At 25.8% G+C, this 21313-nt stretch overlaps 1 protein-coding gene across 1 annotated transcript in view; it reads right to left on the reverse strand.

Annotated features, from left to right (window-relative positions):
- Positions 1 to 21083, reverse strand: part of LOC106680109 (uncharacterized) — a 114228-nt gene extending 93145 nt beyond the window's left edge. Inside the window, exons 1-3 of the mRNA XM_024359206.2 lie at positions 20794 to 21083; positions 13905 to 14056; positions 8402 to 8445 (exon numbers count right to left, since the gene is read on the reverse strand). Coding sequence (XP_024214974.1) covers positions 8402 to 8445; positions 13905 to 14056; positions 20794 to 20904 — 307 coding nt within the window. The 5' untranslated portion in view covers positions 20905 to 21083. The remainder of the gene's footprint in view (positions 1 to 8401; positions 8446 to 13904; positions 14057 to 20793) is intronic.
- Between the last annotated feature and the right edge of the window lie 230 nt (positions 21084 to 21313).

A 21313-nucleotide genomic window follows, 5' to 3' on the forward strand; every position in this document is an offset into this window, starting at 1 on the left:
GCTCGTCTAGCTTTAATGTTTTGTTTAGAAAAATTATAATATATCACTGTTTTGTCTGGGGTCGCACAAGGTTGGAAAGTGCCGTTTTGTCAAAAACCTCTAAATTGTTTAGATCTTCTGTAATTCCTATGATATTCAACGTGCTAAACTCAATAGAATGAATATTTTTTTTTTTTTTTAATTTTGATAATATTTTTAGGTGTAAAAATATAAATCTTAATTTCTCGATCATTAAAATCATTTTTACCTATATATAAAATGTTAACAACAGACAAAATAGTGTACAACTTAGCTAGACTGTGGCATAAGGTCATTCTCCATTTAGCAGACCTACTAACAGACTCCCAACCATTTTAGGTGTTAAATCATTTTAGCATGATAAAAGAAGGAAATATTTCTCCATTTGAGACACTTTAACATGTTAAACTAAATATTATGAATACTCTTAATGGTAGTAATCACGAATTTTCTAGTTTTTTTTTTTTAACTTATCCTTCATTCCATTAATATTTTTATCTATTACTTTATTAAAGTTCTAAAAAGGTCGAAAACAAAAACAACACGAACACGAGCAACTAACCAATCAAAATGACACAGTTATTCTGTCACGTGAGCTCATTCTCCATTTAGCAGAGCCGCTAACAGACCCTCAACCATGTTAAATATTGTATCATTTTAACATGCTAAAAGAAGAAAATATTTCTCCATTTATCACAACTTTTTCCGTTTCACACCTCTAAAATGTTAGACTAAAGATAATGAATACCCTTATTTAATAAATACCGCCCTTTAAGGGCAGACATAGCGTGCCAATCGAAAGGACTGCCTCCTAGTCGCCCCTTACTTCGAGAGGTATCGAACCCTTGATAGTATCGATACTATCCACTGAGCCAAAAACAATACAGAGATGGAGAAGTTAAAACACTTGAAGAGATCTACAAATAGCCGAGGTCCATTAGGTCATTGAATATAACCAGAAACCCAAACCCGAGCGATCCAGTCACAGTCTCCGATATCCCGATATATTTTGGTCTACGTTGTAGGTCATCTTGAGAGCAAAGTAAACATGATATGAGAATAATTAAACGTAATTACGATACAAAAATAATAAAATGTATTGGGGATAGGTAAACTAGAAATATTAGGAACCTGAAATATAATATTTCTATGAATATTGGAGATAGGTAAACTGGAAATATTACAAATTAAAATATAATACCTCTATGAATATTTGGGATAGGTAAACTGGAAATATTACAAAACTAAAATATAATACTTCTATAGGGCCGCCCATAGTTCAATGGTTAAGACACAGTCTTAGCAATTTGATGTCTATTGGCGGTGCCGGTTCGAATCCGGCCTGGGACGTTGACTTTTTTCATTGAGCGGCGGTCCCACAAAATGAAGAACTTTGACCCCCAACCATGGTTAGGCAGTATAGGACTCCAGTGGGAGTCTTGGCCAAAAAAAAAAAATAACAAAAAATAAATAAATACTTCTATGAATATTGGGGATAGGTAAACTGGAAATATTACAAAACTAAAATATAATACTTCTATGAATATGGCCCGAGTGGGCTGTCAAAGTAGAAAAACTATTTATTAGTAACTGCATGAGGCAACTTTCACTTACTAACTTACTGCACTCACACACTAAATTTTGAGCAGATTAGTCGGCTCGTGATCAACTTATTGCAATTTTATGTGATTTTAGAAAAAAATCTAATACGAGAAAGGAGGAACATTTTTAATAAAATATTTTTATTTTTCTGTTACTATAAAAATATATATTCAGGATTCTTAAATTGGAAATGACGAATATTAATTTTTTTTTCCTTCCAAGAATAAAACAGTATAACAAAATATAACCAAGTCGTAAAAATACCCTTGGAATCTGGAAACGTCGGGTGATCTCGGCTTTGTCCCGATCCGAACCTCTATCTATTTTTCCATTTTCTCCCTTAGTTATTCATATATTTTTTAAATATAATATAATTATAATTTAATTTAAATATAATACAACTCAATCATAGATATTTTAAATAACCCAATAAATAAAATGAACAATTTGATTTGAGTTATTCCTTAATTATACATGGCACCATAAATTCAACAAAGAAATTACAGCACGATTCATTGGTTGATTTATTTGTTTTAAATATTTATCTTTGCTTTTTCTTTACTTCCTTTCAGTTATTGAGGAAGAAAAAAAAAACTATATTTGATAAACGATTTCACTATCAAGTGTTACATGAAAAAATGATCTTTGACCAAGCTATCTCTTTTGCAAGGTTATAAAGGACATAATGCATCTCCAAGAAAGGAAATGACCTCATGCCTACTGAAATATATAAAATCCTATCCTCAACAACTAGCCCCTTTTATTATCTCAACACTTTATTACTTCAGTCAGAAACAACAGTTAACTTCGCACGCAACGTTTCCATCATTAAAAAAAAAAAGTGTATATCATTGATCGAAACATCACAAAGATAAAAAATGATAAATGTTTACAGATTTTCAATCATTACACGGCTGACAAAAAATGAAAAATGACATTTGTCACGCTTCCTTTTTTTTTTACTTCACTTTTCTATATATATGGAATATATAGTAAGAGAAAGTTGCCATCGTGAAAATTTCGATTTCGACAGAAATACATGTTGTCCAAAAAACAGTCTCGCAAAATGGACTGTTTGTTGTGAACAACCTAGCTCAAAAAAAGTCGTAAGAAATTTGAATTACGTATTGAAGGCAGATATGTTAGTCTGGGAGGTGACAGCGACCTGTTCGCTAAAATCGACCAACGTTGATTGTCCGTATGTTATACATAAAAGGAAGAAGGGTGTGCAGAGTGGTCAATATAACTCAAATAGTAATAAAACTATTAAATGTTAGCCAACGTTTGCAGCAGGGCTTACTGGATGGAGGTTAACACAGAAATCTCCATTCAGTAAACCTTGATGAAGCCCAGCAAAATGGGGCGAAACGTTGCTTTATAAAGAATAGTTTACTTACTATTCCAGTTTCTTTAACCACACCCTGACCATCTTCCTTAAGTAGAAAATACTTTCACCATTTAGCATGAAATTATATCACATTAGCACTATAATATTACAAAATTATCTTTTCATAAACCTCTTTGGCCTCAGATTATATTGTTCGCTTGTAATATCAATATCAGTAGTATATGATTGCAAATCTCGATTTCAAATAATCGACAAAACTCGTGTTAAATATAAGATCTCGATACATCTTAGATTCCATTATACAACCGATTGATTGATTTTTTTCACTCACAATCATTGTTATATATGGTTTGTTTTTTCTATTCAGCATCCATGTCACGGAGTAAAAAAGAAAAAGTACTAAAGAAATAAAAATTAGAACACAGATCGTTTTTTATAACCTCAAGTAATATTTATGCCAAATTTGAAGAAAATCGAACAACGCGTTTGGTCGTTACTGTGAGAAAAAAATTTATGAAATGAGCCATTAAAATTATCACCAACTTAGATTGAAATAAAAATCACTATACATCTAAAAATAGAATAACGTGTTGAGTTGCAATCGCGTCACACCCGACTGACGGACATATAAAATGATTTGAGCAATGTTAACGCGGAGGCCCTTCACATCCAATTCCTTTTATAGTAGTATTCTCACAGAATGAACCATTCAAACCACAGCTAAGTATATTATTGCTACACCTTAAAGTACCAACGGTAGATAAAGGTCAGAATCTAATCATATTTATGTATTATCAAATGCGTAATGTAACTTCGATCGGAAAAAAAAAATGTGCAGTGGGAAGCAATGATTAGTCTGCAACCGGTCAAAAAGTGAGGCGGTCCCCAAAAAAAAAATTTAATGTAATATTTATTCCATGATTAGAAAATGAGGAACATTGGGTAAGCAAAAAAAATGTGAACATTCAAAATTTTAAATGCAAAAGAATTATTCACAAAAATATCGAAAACATACCATTTTTATGGGTTGAAATAGAAGAATCTTCCATTGAAATTTTTGTATTATTTCCAAAATTTTTACTCTATCAACGTTTCGGAGCTGAAAATATTTTTGACATAATTTCATCTATGATATAACAACTATTCTCCTTATTATATATATATATATATTTGAACAGCCCTGATGAAGCCCTGCAAAGTGGGGCGAAACGTCGGAAAATAAATAGTTGTAAACTATTTTTGTTTCTCTTTTGACTGCAACCATCTTCTTATATATTCTCCTTATTAGTTCACATTTAAAACATACAAACATCTATTGTTGTCAGACTTGTTAAAATACAACTTGTTTAAAATAAAGATAATTTTCTTAAACTTCACTCTTAAATTCTTTCTAATCTTTATCAGTTATATAATTACATTAACACTTAAGGTTACGTATGCCTGATGATGGGTTGTATACAGGCAGAGATGGGCAAAAATTATCTATAGTTGAAACTAATAGCTAAAGTTGCCATGGATACAAAATTTATTTATCAATGGTTGATTCATGAATAAGGGTCGTAACCATGGCAACTTTAGCTATTAGTTTCAACTATAGATAATATTTGCCCATCTCTGTATACAGATAATGTGAAATTTTTAAACTAATACAAATATTTCTGGAAGATTTTTTTCCCTTCAACTCATTAATATATTTACAACTAACCATTCCAGTCTTTGAAACTTAATTAAGAAAACATACCAAATTTAAATAATAAAATAAATAGAGCGGTGAAGAATCAAAACAATATAATATTCAGAGTAACCACATGTTTTTTAACATTAAAAAATAAATAAAGCAAGGATGGATATCTAAAGGTTCCTCTTACTGTACTGCGATAGAAGAGAGAAGAAAAAAATTAAAATTAAAAATGAGTATAATTGTTTTCTTATAGAAAAATAATTCTTTCTATAATAGAAAATCCTTGAAAACAAAAAACATACCTATCCTTTGGAAAGAATTTTCAATTCACATACATAAATACATAGCAATGAGGAGAAGATGGTGTATTCTTTATTTACCATTTACTTATTTGTGTTCTTTACTTACCACACCCCAACCATCGTCTCCTCATATATATCACGATCAACTATTAATTAATTCATCTCGCGATAAACATTTTGTAAGTCTCATATTTTTTATACATATAAATACTTAATAAAAAATGTCCATAGTTTTAAGTAAATATAAATATTAAAATGAATAAGACCAATATATATTTTTTAAGGACTAATGATTAATGAAAAATAAATTAAAATTATAAGAAATGATGGGGATAAAAATTTTTTTCTCAGAAAATTAAAATTACCTATGTTATCATAATTAATTCACCAATATATATTTTTCAAGGACTAATGATTAATGAAAAATAAATTAAAGAATATAAGAAATGATGGGGCAAAAAAAAATATTTTTTTTCAGAAAATTAAAATTACCTATGTTATTAAAAGTAATAAATGATTCAGAAAAAGTTCAACACATGACACAATTATATCTTTAAATAATGATGAACAATAAACTTCATGATGAATTAAAACAAAATATATAAAAGAATCAAATTTAATTTCTTAATGAAACAAACCCATCATTCATAAGTAACATAATAAAAATTAATGGAAAAATATATAATAATACTAAATCAATTACTTCAGAGTTATATTATAATTTAAATTTATTAGTTTGTTTTATGAGTATAATGCCATAAATACGTGCAGATTGCTATAAACTTAGTGAATTATTATTATTTAAGTGCGAAATAAATTGGTGGGTTTGAAAAACGACCTACTGACATGTCATAGAAGATGTAAACAGCAGAGCAGATGGTAAAGTGGCAGCATTACCGTGCGTAACTGCGGGGAGGAAGTATGGCTTAAATTAATTTGTTACACAGAGGTGTACTATGGCTCCATCACAAGGTCAACAAGCAGCCACATATTATTTTGGTCTGTCACTATATACAAAGCTTGGGAAGAAAAAATTTATATGTTACACAATTCAGAAAAAGCTAGTATTTTTTTTTGTTTTGTTTTTTCCAAAAATAGAAGAGAGGATAGGGTCGAATGAACAAGTTGAATTGAATTACCTTCTTTTTTCCTCCTGGATTTAACACGCTTTAATCTATGCCTCCGACCCACAGTCGGAGATGGTTCTTTTTTCCTATCATCTGATTCGGTGCAACTAATATCGTGCCAAAAAACACTGCAGCAATCATATCCTGAACATTTAAAAAACCTCATATTTTACTAATGAAAAACTACCAACGTGCTACAGGATGCGGTGCAGATCACGCTTAGTAAATGAAAAAAATATAAAAAGCGCTTGTTAATTAGCCAAAATATTGTGCTAAGCCTCTCTCACCGAGATGTTCTTTAAGCAAAGTGGATGTTAAGACTGAAAGAATGCTCCACACCTTCTGAGATTTCTACAATTTGCGCTCAACCAAGCAGAGAAACACTCCCTACTATGAGATGTATTCTATCTATGTATTTATTTGTCAATTGTCAGGCACAAATGTCAAATAGGAATACCTTTTATTATTTGTTTTAATTCAAATATAGCAATATAATATGAATATACAGGCAATCTAAGCAAAAGAATAAAATGCAATGCATTAATATTTCACAGAAAATTATTTTAAATAGTTTAAAAAAAAAAGTAAATAAATTCACAACAAAAATTATAAATTAAAAACTAAAAAGTCACTGAAATAAAATGTTGATCTAACTGAATTAATTTTAAAAAGTAAATCTTTCCCAATAAATTAAAAATATTAATAAATTAGTTTTTAAGTAAACTAAGTCCAAAAAGAAATCGTTAAACAAAACCAATGGCAGTAATTCAACAGCATTAGATAACAGATAAGAAAATTCAATACGCAATAAATATTAGTCAATTAGTGATTTTACAAAATCCTATCAGTTTAATTAATGATGACAAATATAAAAATAAAAATCTAAACAAAATTCATGTATTTAGGAACCTGAGATTAAAATTAAGTTTCTTTTTAATACATATACATTGTAATCTCGGTAATCCAAACTAATTGCTGCACAGAGATTTTTGGATTACTGAAAAGTTTGAATTACAAAAAGTATTAGAAAAATAGTGTAAACAAATTTAGCAATATAGAATGCACATAATTGTTTTTACATATTTTATTGGGATTTTGACAGTTGGAAGTTATAAAAAATAAAAAAAATAAAATTGTTGTCTTTTATATCATCAGTAATGCTAAGTGATGATTTAATTTGTTAAAACTGTAAGATTGTTTATTTATAAGTGAAAAATAATATAAATTAAAAAAAAATACTATAAGTATGGATTGATTCAAAATGTGATAAAAAAAAAAAATTAATTAACAAACAAAATTTATATCATACATATTTCTACTATTAATTAAATTAGTTTTACAAAATAAAATGATTCATACAATAAATATTATAATTTTCTAATGTCAATAAAATATATTACAAGAAAACTTTCGTAGGAATTAAATTGCCCAATACCGAAACTGTAAAAATTTCCACAGTGATCACAATAACTTGACTATAGATTAGGAGGTTAAAAATGTCCTTTATACATATGCACTTTTATTTGAAAACAAAAATTTGATTGCTCTATCTTAAAAAAAAAAAAAATGTTATGGCAGTTCAGATTATCAAAATTTCACAGTATATCTATTTATATATACTTGTAAAATAAACAAAATTTCACTTAACCTGTGATATCTTATAAGTCTGAAAAAATCAAAATTATACTTTTTAAACTACAAAAACACTAAATTAAATAATAAAAAAAATCGCTCGAGACATCTTGCTTTTTTTTTTTTTTTAGTACGAATATAAATTTTTCTTACTTCGAGAAGTCATTCAAGTTGTTTCTAGAATGATGGATTCATTATTTATATGTTGAACGGTATAAAATTTGTTTCCCGACTTACATTATTACAACTACAGTGTTATGTTCATTTATATTTGAAGGAACTAACAACAAAATTCACATTATTCACTTCAGTAAATTTTATAGTTAACATAAACATCTAATTTCAATAAAAACATGTTTTTAAACTTGCATTTTGTTTTTGTAATGTAATAACAATACATTCAGAAAAAAAAATGCAAGTTGAAGACCTTTATTAGAGTTTTTCATGTTTACTATAAGATTTTCTAAAGTGAATAACATGAGTTTTGTAATTAGACCATTCAATTATAAATGAACATAACACTGTTGCTTAAGTTGTAATACCTTCAATATAAATATTTATAACGTTTTTATACGATAAAATATGCCATAAAAATGGGGATCATGAGTTTAATTTTCACAAATTATTATTGCATTCATAATTTAGTTCTTGCGTATATTTCAAGAGATAAAAATAAATAACAATTACTCACATTTTATTTCCCGAGATCTTCTTCTGGGTGATGAATTTTTGTCCCTAAAAGCAAGACACATAACATAAATTAAGCAATTCTATTTTATCATAATTAATAACTAATAATATAAAATAGTTTAAAATTCAAAAAAAGTATAAAAATAAGACTATTTGTCAGATATATAATGCATCCAGTATGGAAAGCATAATTTATTATATTAATATAAAATGTTTTTGTGGATCTTGAGGATCAGTTAATAAGATAACCATATTAAAGTGACATTTTGTAACTTAATTATTTGCATAGTCAGGCTTCACAATGAAAAAAAACAGTTTTTTAGACCAAAGAATTTCTTCAACTAATTATTAAAAAAACTAAAACGTATGCAGTATATAATTTAAGATTTATAACTATAAATAAAATAAGGTTGCAATGTAAATGTGGGTCAGTTAATTAAAAACACGAAATATAAATAGACAAAATACAAAACAGAAATAACAGACTGACTACCTGCTAGCAAGAACTGTTATGTGTTGGAAAAAACAAAATAACCTTCCTCCATTTTACCCCTATTTAGTTGCATCAACAGCAATGTAGAACACACTGTAATAAGCAATTGTAAATAATGTTTATAGTCATTAATCTTGAATTATACTATGTACATGTAGTTTTTAAATAATTAATTGAAGAAATTCTTTGTTCTGTTTTTCGTTGTCTTACTGACTGATCCTCAACATCGACAAGAATATGAATCATTAAAAGTAAAGAAAAATGTATCGAAAAAGAAAAACATATCAATATTACATATTACTATAATGATTATAATTTAAGTAAGTTTGAATAAATAATTTATAAATTGATTCTATCACTAAATCGGTGATAAAAATTGTAACTAACCAAGGCACTACTCAGAAAAATCTCCTTATGTGAGCAGGATAAATTATTTAAAAAACAAAATATTACTTAATGTTTAGTCAGGAAAATTTTATGTTAAATCTTATAACAGCTATTAAAAAATGTAGTGGCTTAAGCTTAAATTTTAATTTTTCAAACTAATAAATCTTAGAATTATAAATAATGATTTATATCCTCTATAAATGGTTTTGTATGATATATTATGTATTATTCATTATATATAATAAGTCCTTTATGTTACTTTTTTATATAGTTTATGATATACAATTCTATTTTTTTATTGGTTATATTTTTAAGTTCTATTAATTTATGTCTACTTTTTTCTTATTGTGCTATATCTAATACTGTTTCTCTATTTGAAATGAAGAACTAAGAAAGTTAAAATTGCTATTTTTTCTAAAGGACAATTATTAAGTCCATAGTTGCTGAAAGCCTAAAATTTAATTCATTATATTTTCCTTATTTTTTCCATTGTTCGTCAACTGATTGATTCATAATATTATTGTCAAATAATAATCATATTCTCATTATATTACAATAATATGTTACTTAACAATTGTATTATTAATAATAATTTAGAAACAAAATAATTAAATTTCTACAATTAAGCAGATGGATTAGGATAATCTAAGGAATATTAAAATTTCTTTAAAATATAATTATGTAATGTTTCTTTCCAATAAAAATGAATATATTGTAAAATATGTAATATTTTATGAGATAGTGAATATAATATGCAATTACTGGCTGTGTTTCAGAGATATCATAGTTTATAACAAAGGAAACATAATTGAGTTTACATTGTGAAGAGAACCAAATATATTAATTTTAAAAGATCATTTCTTCCATTTTAAAAAAATATATATTATATTATAAAATATATATATTACAATATAGAATACCGTATTCATAATAAAAACAGTTATATCAAACAGCTATTTCATTCTGTGAATAGGACGCGACGAACAATTTAGAGGAAACAGCTACCCCAATGAACAGGAGAAGACATTGTTATGTCGTGATATAAATGATGGGCGTGACCAACTGAGAAATGTGTGGATAATACAGAGGGTCCCAACGGTTTTGCTCATTCTCATGGCTTCAGTTATTTCACAACAATGCAATTTATTATTGAAGAATGTATCTAATTAAATATTAAACCTCTTCTTGAAAAATTTAAATATACAATATTTTTATGAAAATACATTAAAACCATTAAATTATGTATTAACATGAATTGATATATAAAAAAAAAACAATAAACATACATTCAATATAAACAAATTTTCTTCAGGTCCCAAAAAACTAAAACTTTAAGGATAAAATTAAGAAATAAATAAATGACAGGTTATATAATTCCTTAATTAATTATGGAAGAAGATAATTTGTTTTTAAATTTGGCATAGAAGCACTGCGGCCAATATGGTCTATGGGAGATGATAACTGACCCTATGAACTTTTTCTTCAACCTTAAATAAACTTTTAACTCTAGAAATTTAACTATTATTGTTTTCGGCAACTGCAATAAACATGTGACCATAGTTACATGAAAATTAAAAATTTTTCATGTATAAAATGCCTATCTACAATTTTTTTATTAAACTAAAAGTTCCATACAAATAAATTAGACTGATCTATAAACACTATAAAGAACATAAAAAAACAGTGATAGTTCTCCAAACATTATCAGTAAAACTACATAACAAGAATAGAAGTGCTACAGTAAAACAAATTGAAAAACAGTTTGCAAAGTCTTGTTATTCTTCTTTTCTCTTTGGAATATTGTTTCTTCACCATTATCCTAACAATAGAACTTTTTCCAAACAATCTATTTCTCCTTTCCCATAATAGTGAACAATTTTCAATCTCTATTTCTCAGAGTACTTTCTTAGAATTTTTCCACACTTTCATGTAACCAAAGATCATCGTAACAAGAGTGTGATTTCAAATAAATTTTATGTAATTTATTTTATTTCTTTTATTTATTATATAACTTTTGATTGATTTCTTAATAGCTGGCAACTACCAACACAAATAAACACACAGCAATGAAATATTTCAGTGGAGCTTCATGTATTTATTTTATAAAAAATGGAATGAAAATTTACACCAAAACAGAAATTCTTTATTTAAGTGTGAATGGCTACCCAATTGTGTTGAGTTGTTAATTAACACATCATATCGATCAATTTATAGAATATTTATAATTCACAGAAAAAAAGACAATATTTTTAAAAAAATAAATAATAGATAAAGTTAGATAGAAAAATAGAGAGGAAAAAATAAAATTAAAATTTGACGTTTTTTCTCATGGATATCAGAAAGTGGAATAGAGGTTTAATAAAAGTGATTAAGGAAGTTTAATACCAAATGAGCGATATAAAAAATAAAAAAATGTAGACCTATTGTCGAACAAAGAATCTGATTCTCCAACAATTTAAATTTTTTTAAATGAGGAGAAGATGGTTGGGGGCACGGTCATTGAAAAACACCAATAAGCACAAACTTATTTATTAATGCCAGCGTAATGGCTAGAATTTCAGGTCTTCATCAGGGCTAAAAATAAAAACAGGATAACAACTGAATAAGTGAATAAAATGATACATAGGATAATTAGACAATAACTGACAATATAGATACATAAATAGTGTTAAGAGAAAATGTATAGTCTAAGTATTATAAGAAAATAAGCCTATATGTGAATAAATAATATTAAAATTAAGAAAGAAGTTAAAACAAAAAATAATAAAATACATACAGAAAGCTAGTAAATAAATATATATAGTAAACAAAATGAAAATAATTTAATGAAAAAAAGTGAGAAAGAAAATATATTTAATCAATGAAAAATATAAATAAATCTTATTATTATCATATTTACTAATTCTCCTTTTTGCTTGTATAACTTTATACTTTATTTCTTACTTTTTTAAATAACTTCATTTTGTAAATATATTTACTTACTAGCTACTCATGAGTATTTAATTTTTTTTTTCTTTCCCCTTAATTAATTTTAATATTATTTATTCTCAAATAGCCTTTATCTTCTTATAATACTTAGACTATAAATTTTCTTTAAACACTATTTATGTATCTATATTATCTAATTATTCTGTATACCCTTTTATTCATTAAGGTTATTATCATGTTTTTATTTTTAGCCCTGATGAAGACCTGAAATTCTGGCGATTACGCTGACAATAATAAATAAGTGTTTACTTATTGATATTTTTCAATGAGCGCAGCCCTGATCTATCTTCTCCTCATTTATATACATCCACAGTCAACTATAAACTCATCATTTTTAACTTTTTTAGTTGTACCTTTATTCTACAACCGCTGTGATGAGTTCAGTCAAAACAGATTTTGAAACTTCAAATAACAACTTACAATAGAGGTGCTTTGTGAATGTTTCAATACTTACTTGTTTCAATACTATGAAATTATATTAAAAAAAAAGAACTAAGTAAACTAAAAGAATATAAATATAAATGAATACAATAATAATTAATAAAATGTACGTTAATGAGTAATAGACACTCCAGCTGTATATTTCCATTTCTATCGCTCATTAATTTATCAGTCATTGTTAGTAATTATTATTATATTTATTAATATTTATATTTTTAATGATGATCCGATCTAGATGGGGTCCAAGTAATTCAAATACTACATAAACTATTTATTGTGAGCTAACATTTCACCCCACTTTACAGAGCTTCTTCATGGCTAAAAAAGATACAAACCACTAAAATAATGTAACAGAGTAAGAGAATGGATTACATAAAATAAAAGAAAACTAAGATAGGGCTAAAAATGATTTACATTGTGTAAAAATAAACATATAAAATTAAAGAAAATAAATTTACTTTGTTCATTTGTATATAAATTTTTATATATTTTAAGCCATTTTTAGCCATACTTTAGTTTACTTTTATTTCACTTTAACTATTCTCTTACTTTGCCAAATTATTTTAGTTGTTAGTATCTTTTTTAGCACTGAAGATGTTCTGCAAAGTAGGATGAAACTTTGACCGACAATAAATAGTTTATTCACTATTTGAGTTATTTTTACCACACCTGGACTGTATTCCTTTTATATTATAAATATAGTCAATCAACGATCTTCCATTATATTTTTTTAGTTTATTTTTTTTTTTATAAACAAAAACAACTTTCTATGTATATTTTTATAGTCTTATCATGTTTTACATTATCCAAAGTGGGACGAAATATTGGTAACTAATAAATAGTTTTATCTTTTTTTCAAGTGCACCTTTTTTGACTGACACTCAGATTACAGATTACATATGGTCAACCAATCATCTTCCATTATACTTTTCTAGTTTACTTTTTTTTTTTTTTTTTTTTTATAAAAAACGTTTTATGTATAATCTTATCATGTTTTACATTATCCAAAGTGGGATAAAATATTGGTTACTAATAAATGTTTTTTTCTGCTTTATGTAGAGAAATATCTCTACAACCTTTAATGGTATGACTGTCGAACTATAGGACAGAGATACCAAAGGTTGAATTTGGCCAAATTAAAAAAAACAAAAATTAAAAATCATATTGAAACAAAAAACTCCTAAAATTTACTTACTCATTTAAACCAAGGAGTAAATTTTCTTTTACAGTCCTGAGCAAAGCATGCGATTCGGAATTTGTTAGGCATTTTGTCGACTGCCCGTTAATGGAAGTTATAAAGTCCCCCTCTCGTACTCCCTTCGATTCTGCTTTGCTACCGGGGTTAACCTGTAACATCAAAACATGACTAAATTAATATCTAGTAATACAACAACAAAAAAAACTTACTCAGAAAGAAATAATTCATTTGAAATTATTAATAAAAAATTTTCAAAATGAGAGATGCTATAATGATCATGTAATGAAGCATGGAAATGTAAAGTAAAAATTATTAAGTGTAAAAATAATTTTTTTTTTTTAACTTTAAGAAAATAATATATTCTGCTACATTCAAAGGCCATGGCGATGAGTATTATGATGAAGCTGGGGACAACCTTTTTCTAGTAACTAGATGCACAAAGACGCCTGGAGGCATCATTTAGTTTTTCTCAAATCGTAATACCAGAATTGTTTACTTAATTTTCCCATAATTCTGGGACTTAATTTTACCATCCAGAATTTTATTGTAAGATTTAAAAATCATGTATCAAAGGGTTAAAAAAAAAAGTTGAATAAATATTAATAGTAAAAAATAAAATAGATAATAATAATCATAGAATATGTAAAACAAAATAAACATAAGTACATTAATGAGTTAAATAATATCAAAATAAGTAAATAACTAAGGTAAACAAATTTAAAATTAAGTAAGACTAATAAATCAACTTGAGCCTACAAAATTAAATTTATATTAATAAAAAAATCAAAGAAACATAAGGAACCGGATTATTGAAATATCAAGTCCATAAATAATATGCAGTATTAATATAATAAAAATATTAAAGTTGTATCAACAAAGAATTTAACCCACTTTTGCAATAAGGTACCAGCCAACATATTACTTTCTTGTCTTTTATAAGCTATATTGGTAATTTTTTTCATTTCACAACAAAACCCAAACCCAAAGCCAAAGCTCGATCTACATTTAAAAGTGATATTATATATTATCATTGACTCACAAGGCTGCAACTGTCAGCCTTTGCAGCAATGGGCCGACAAATTCAAACGAAGTTTTGGAGGGAAGATGATTTCTGTACAGGCTTCTAATAAAGGACATTACTATGGCTCTGTAATGGATATATTCACAGGTAGGAATCTTGGGGAATGAGCGGGCCAACTTCGCCAAAGAAGGATCCCAGATGCCTATGCCTTACGCATCCACTAGTTTTTCTGCAGCTATAAGTCTCATCAATGTGTGACTGAGAAATAAGCAGCAGCAAATTTATCAGGAGCCTGCAGAAGAGAAGCAGTGGAATGCCCTCATCAATCCAAGTGACCGCGTACCCATTAATCAGTCAAGTTTAAAACAAAAAAAGTAAATATAAAATTCAAAATGAAAAATTAAGTTGAAATTGTGGGCACAATGTCAAAGTATAACTTTTTTTTTTTATTTTGTTCAAATTTCAATTTAAGTTAATTGAGCATTTTGTATTTTTAGTTAGTCACATAGTTAGGTCTTTTTGGCATCTCAAAAAGAGTAGAAAACCAATTTAAAATTTTAAAAATTCAAGATAGCAAAATTGGCAGACACGCAACTTCGGTTTTGTACTGACAAAATTAAATTATCTAGGATGTAGACTGATTTTCAATTTATGTTTTGACAAGTGTTGATTAATATAATATGTTAAAAATAATATTGGAGGAAGATAGTCCGGGTGGCGGTCAATAAAGGTGTCAAAATAGTAAAAGAAAACTATTTATTATTCACCAATTTTTGCAGGGTTTCATCAGGGCTGATAAGTTACAACTGAACGAAGGTAACAGAACATCATTCTTATCAGCCCTGCAAAGTGGGGCGCAACGTTGGTTAACAATAAATAGTTTTCTTTTAATATTTTGATACCTTTATTGACTGCCAGTCGGACTACTTCCTACAATCTACTTCATATAGTCAACTATCTTCTTCCAATATGTTAAAAATACTAATAAATAAGAAATACATTTATTTATAAAATAAATATTAAATAATATAATTATAAGTTATTTTAATAACAGACAGCTGGTTTGTCAAAAAATAATAATTATGTCAACTTCATTGATTAATCAACACAAAAATAGTTCATCAAAAACAAAAATTAGGTATAAATAAATAAATCTTAATGAAAATAAAGATTGATGAGGTAATATTTTAATACAATTTATATTTTGACTATTGTTAAGGTAACCAAAGCTGTCACCTGTCAGGACTTATTATAATCGGCTGATCGAAACAGCAAATTATAATAAATACTGTTAAATTAGATGGAATCAGATGTTAAGTTTGGTCATAGCAAAAATAATACATAAATAAATTATTAATATATGAATTTAAAAAATCATTACAAGTTAAACAATAATATTATTTGAAACATAATTGTATTATTGTAAGATGTAAACATAAAAAACTATTTATATTTTATAGGTTTATTGTTAAAAGGTGAGAGTATTAAGTATACATGCTAGTATGCTAATGCAAACAATTCCTTAAAATTAATAAATTTAAAAAAAAATGTAAATGATTAATAACATCACATTTGTTCATACACTGTGTATTATTAATCATTTATATCACAAATGTGATGTTTGAACTATTATCATTACATGATACAATATATTAGACTTGGGCATAGTGGCCCGCAACTCTTTTAGTAATTATTGTCAGGCAGTGAAATTAAAAATTAAGGTATGATAATTTAGCATGATAATAATTTTATAATTGTTGATGAAAAGATTGTAATTAAAGCTTGATAATGGCCAAAATGTTGGAGGCGTAAAATAAATTAATAAAGAATGTCGAGGCTAAATGGATCTAACATATTATAATTGGAAAACATTAACTTGCTATTTTGTAATTTCAATTTATTCAAATTTAAACTTAAATTAATGCTAATTTCATGATTATTAACTAATGTTTTTTTTAAACGATTTTATGATTATTATATTAATATTTTAATAAAAAATTTCATATTACATCAATTATCGGAAATTCAAATTGAGTAAATAATATTAGCAAGATATTAAATCCTTGAAAAAATAAATAATAATATTGAGTAAAATGTGAAATAAATTAATAAAAAATGCTGAAGCTAAACGAACTTAATTTATAGTTATTGATGATTATTAACTAAATATTTTATGATTTTAAGTTATATACATTTATTTTAAAATTGATTTTAATTTCATGATAATTAACTTAATTTGTTATGATTTTATGATTGTTATATTAATATTTTAATCCAAAATTACATGTTAAATCAATTATCAAAATTCAAATTGACATAAAGATAGCAGCTTGAAATTAAATTCCCTTAGAAATGAATTTTAACAAAAAAAAAATAATAATAGACAATCCTGAGAGGATCTAATTTATAATAATTGATGATCATTTAATAAATATTTTATCATTATAATTTATACAAATTTATATTTAAATTAATTTTAATTTATAAGATTATCACATTAATATTTTAATTACAAATTTAAGATTAACTTAATGATAGCAGCTAGAAATTAAATTCCTGAAAAATGAATTTAAATAAAAAATAATAGACGGTGGGCTTATTAATAAAAGTACTTCCAAAATTTAATATTAAAAAAACCCTGTAAGATAAGCTCTAAGAAGAGACAAGTCTAAATATAACACCATGAAGGTGTCCATTTTGTAAACAATAGAATAAGAAATAAACAAGAGATCTCACTAACAGGGTAAACCCTCCTCGAAGACAGGTAGCTACCGTTGGTACAAAACTTAAGCATGTTCCCCTCTAGATAGCTCACAATGCAACTGAACATGTACAACAACTAGAAGAAAACAATACAACCCTCTAATTAGTATGCTATGGCCATCTGGTACTGAGGTCCGCCCCTTTCCTCTCTTGTTCTGGCTCAGTATCAGTTCCTTCTTATCAAACATGTCAAAGCAATAATAGGCGAACAGTTCGATTATTGTTCAGTATAATAATAATAATCACATCAGAACATGAAAAATATAGAATATGCTAATAACGTTAAGATATAAAATAAAATTAGTGGATAGATAAATCTTATTGATAACAAAATTATCATTTCAATAAAATAAACTATAATGTTTTAGTTATTTATTCATTTTTTTTTTTTATTGGGATTCATTTTTAACTATAAAGTATCAATTAAAATCATTGACGAAATAATCATTTTGATAATTAAGCACACATTATTAAAATTATATAATAATCAAAAATGAAAACTTATTTATTTGTGCCAACATTTCAACCTGAATTTCAGGCCTTCACCAGGGCTGAAAAAACAAAACGAGATAACAACCTTAATAAACAATATGAGATAACAACCTTAATAAACAATATGAGATAACAACCTTAATGTAGAGAAACATAAAAATAAAAATAAAATAATAAACTTGGAAATATAAAATAACAATAAATTAAGTAGATAGTAGTTGATTGAAGATAACATATAATATTGTAGCAGTAAGAATTATACAAACTAAATGTATTTTATACTTAATTTACATATCTTATTATGTTAAGTCCATTACTCATCAGTTACATTTTCTTCAATACATTCATTATGTTTATTTCTTTATTTTATCATTTATTTTGTATAATTCTTACCCCAACAATATTATATTTTATCTTCAATAAACTACTATCTACTTAATTTATTGTTATATCAATTTCCAAGTTTGTTTATTATCATTTTCTTTTTCTTTTTTTTTTTTTTTTAAATGTTTCTCTGAATTAAGGTTGCTATCTCGTTTTCTTTTTTCAGCCTAGATGAAGCCCTGAAATATCCAAATAAGTTTTGTTTATTTGTGTATTTTTGCTGACCACATCGCCAACATCTTCTTTTCATATTAATCTACAGACTAATATATATATATATATATACTTGTTTGAATATATATATATTTTTTATTTATAACAGTTTCCTTAAAAAAAAAAAAAAAAAATGAAAGAAGTTACAACCCAAATAATGTTTTTCTGAAGATTAAAAATAAGATTTATAAGTCCCAAGAAAAAATTATGAAAAAAATATGTAATTTTAATATGACTAGGAAGAAGAGGAAAAATCTTGAAAAGGGCCAAAACACTGTAAAAGTTTATACATAGAATATATTAGAGAATAAACTATATATATTGAGTCACAAGACGAGTTAAAAAAAAAATTAAAATTTATTCATAATTTGTTACAATTTTATAAAAGAAATTACTAACTAATACAAAAATCAATATCCTATTCAAGTTTGCTTTTTAAAATAGAGTTCATATCTGAATAAAAAAAATCTTATGTCAGGAGGAGATAAAATTTAAAAATAATTATAATTTATTCAAAGTTGGTTAAAACTTTATGAAATAAGAATAATTGACTAAAAATTAACATTCCATTAAAGTTTATTTTCTTCAAATAGAGGTTATTTATTCTATAATCATATCAGTTTATGTAATTAATTTCCATAGTAAAGAAAACACAACAAATTGTTATTCATGGATAGCATTTTGATTTATCTTTAAAGCAAAAAATACTGTAGATATACAATGAATACTAAAAATAAAATTATGGATTTATGAAAAAATAAATAATGAATTACATAAATATTTTTAAAAATTATATTTTTTTAATATTAAATTTTAAATATATTGATTTATCAAGTTTTTAAATCAAATTAAAAATGATTTAAATAGCAAATCATAATTTACTATAGGTCAGGAATTTTAAAAAAAGAATATTAATTTTTTAATACTGGAAAAATGAGTTAAATATATTTAATTTCAATTGTATCATTTAATAAAGTCAAAATGAATATTTTTGGTATTAAATAATAAATACAAATAAGTTTAGGAAAATATTAAATCCATAAAAAAAACAAATTAAATTGTCTAATTAAATTTCAAAATAAAATTTTGAAGGTCTAATATAATAAAATATAAATAATAAAAAAAGGTATGGTCCCTAAATGTTTTTGATATAAACATAATTTATATAAGTTGATATAAACATAATATAGCACAGTTTATATTTTTTAAAAAAAGGAGAGAAAAACAATACCTTCTTTAGCTAGTCACCTCTCATAAGGAAAATAATTTAAATAATTCATTTTTAAAATAAAAACTAATTAATTATAAATAAATTTAATTAGTTAATTTTTATATTGGGATTAATTTTAACGACAAAATACAAAAAAAAAAAGTTAATTGATTTCAGTAAATTTAAGTCAGTCAAAACCCAAAACTAACTAAATATTTTAGATGATTAAATTTATGGTCAAACTAAAAGAAATAACTAAGGTTGAACTAATAATATTTAAAAAAATTAAAAGAAATTTGTGTATTATTAAGGAATATAGAAATTTTGATTTTAAAATACAGAAATTATAATTTTAAATATTGCTATATTTCAAACAGTATTTTATATTTAATATTCTACAATTGTAAGCAAAAAGGAATAAAGATAAATGCAATGAAGATTAATAATTGATAAAGAATAGAGATCATAAATATTAACTTTATTTATTAGATCAATGTTTTAAAGAATAGGAATAAATATTTAATGTTTACGATTTGTTATATTTGTTGCATATATTTATAATTTATTTGACATTTCGGGACACTTTATTTTATTTATTTTTCAACTTTTTGCAAAAAACAGAAACAAACAAATACTGTCCACTTTCATAGAATTTAATAATTTTATAAAACTGAAAGAATGGGAGCAATGGAATAATTATAAATTAAATTAAAATTATATATATAATAATAATATATGAGTGTAATTATTTAATTATCAATAGGTTCTAAATATTTGTCTTGCTTAATTAAAAATGTACCTACCAAATATCTGTGAGACTCTTTCTCTATATGCCTGACCAGGTGATCACGAAACCGCCTCACTGAATAGTGCAAATGAACATGCGCTTCGGATATATTCACAACACGAACCATTTTACAAAAAAAAAATTTAAACAACTAACAAAAAAAGTAAATAACAAATAATAAAATTTGGTAAAATTATAGGAACATTTAAACCGAATTATTAGATAGTACTATAATAATATTAGCGGAATACTCTAAGATATACTACAAGAGCGGGATAGGGACTAGTGCTCCTGGGGAGCAGGAGGAGGGTACTGGGTTTAAGTGTGACCAGATTGCCAAGGAGTTCCTACAGGAGCCACATTCCTGGATGTACCATGGACAATAGCATTGAGGTGTGAACAGTGAGGAGGCAAACCTCCAGTCCCCCCTACCACCTTTATTCTTTATTTACTCTGAGTCTTTTTAGAATAATAAAACAATCTAATGTGAGCTTTAGTGTCTTAGTAAAGTAAAACATCTCTAATAATAAAACAAT

Source organism: Halyomorpha halys, unplaced genomic scaffold, assembly GCF_000696795.3.
Source record: "Halyomorpha halys isolate HHAL.00 unplaced genomic scaffold, Hhal_1.1 Scaffold243.1, whole genome shotgun sequence".
Lineage (NCBI taxonomy): Eukaryota > Metazoa > Arthropoda > Insecta > Hemiptera > Pentatomidae > Halyomorpha > Halyomorpha halys.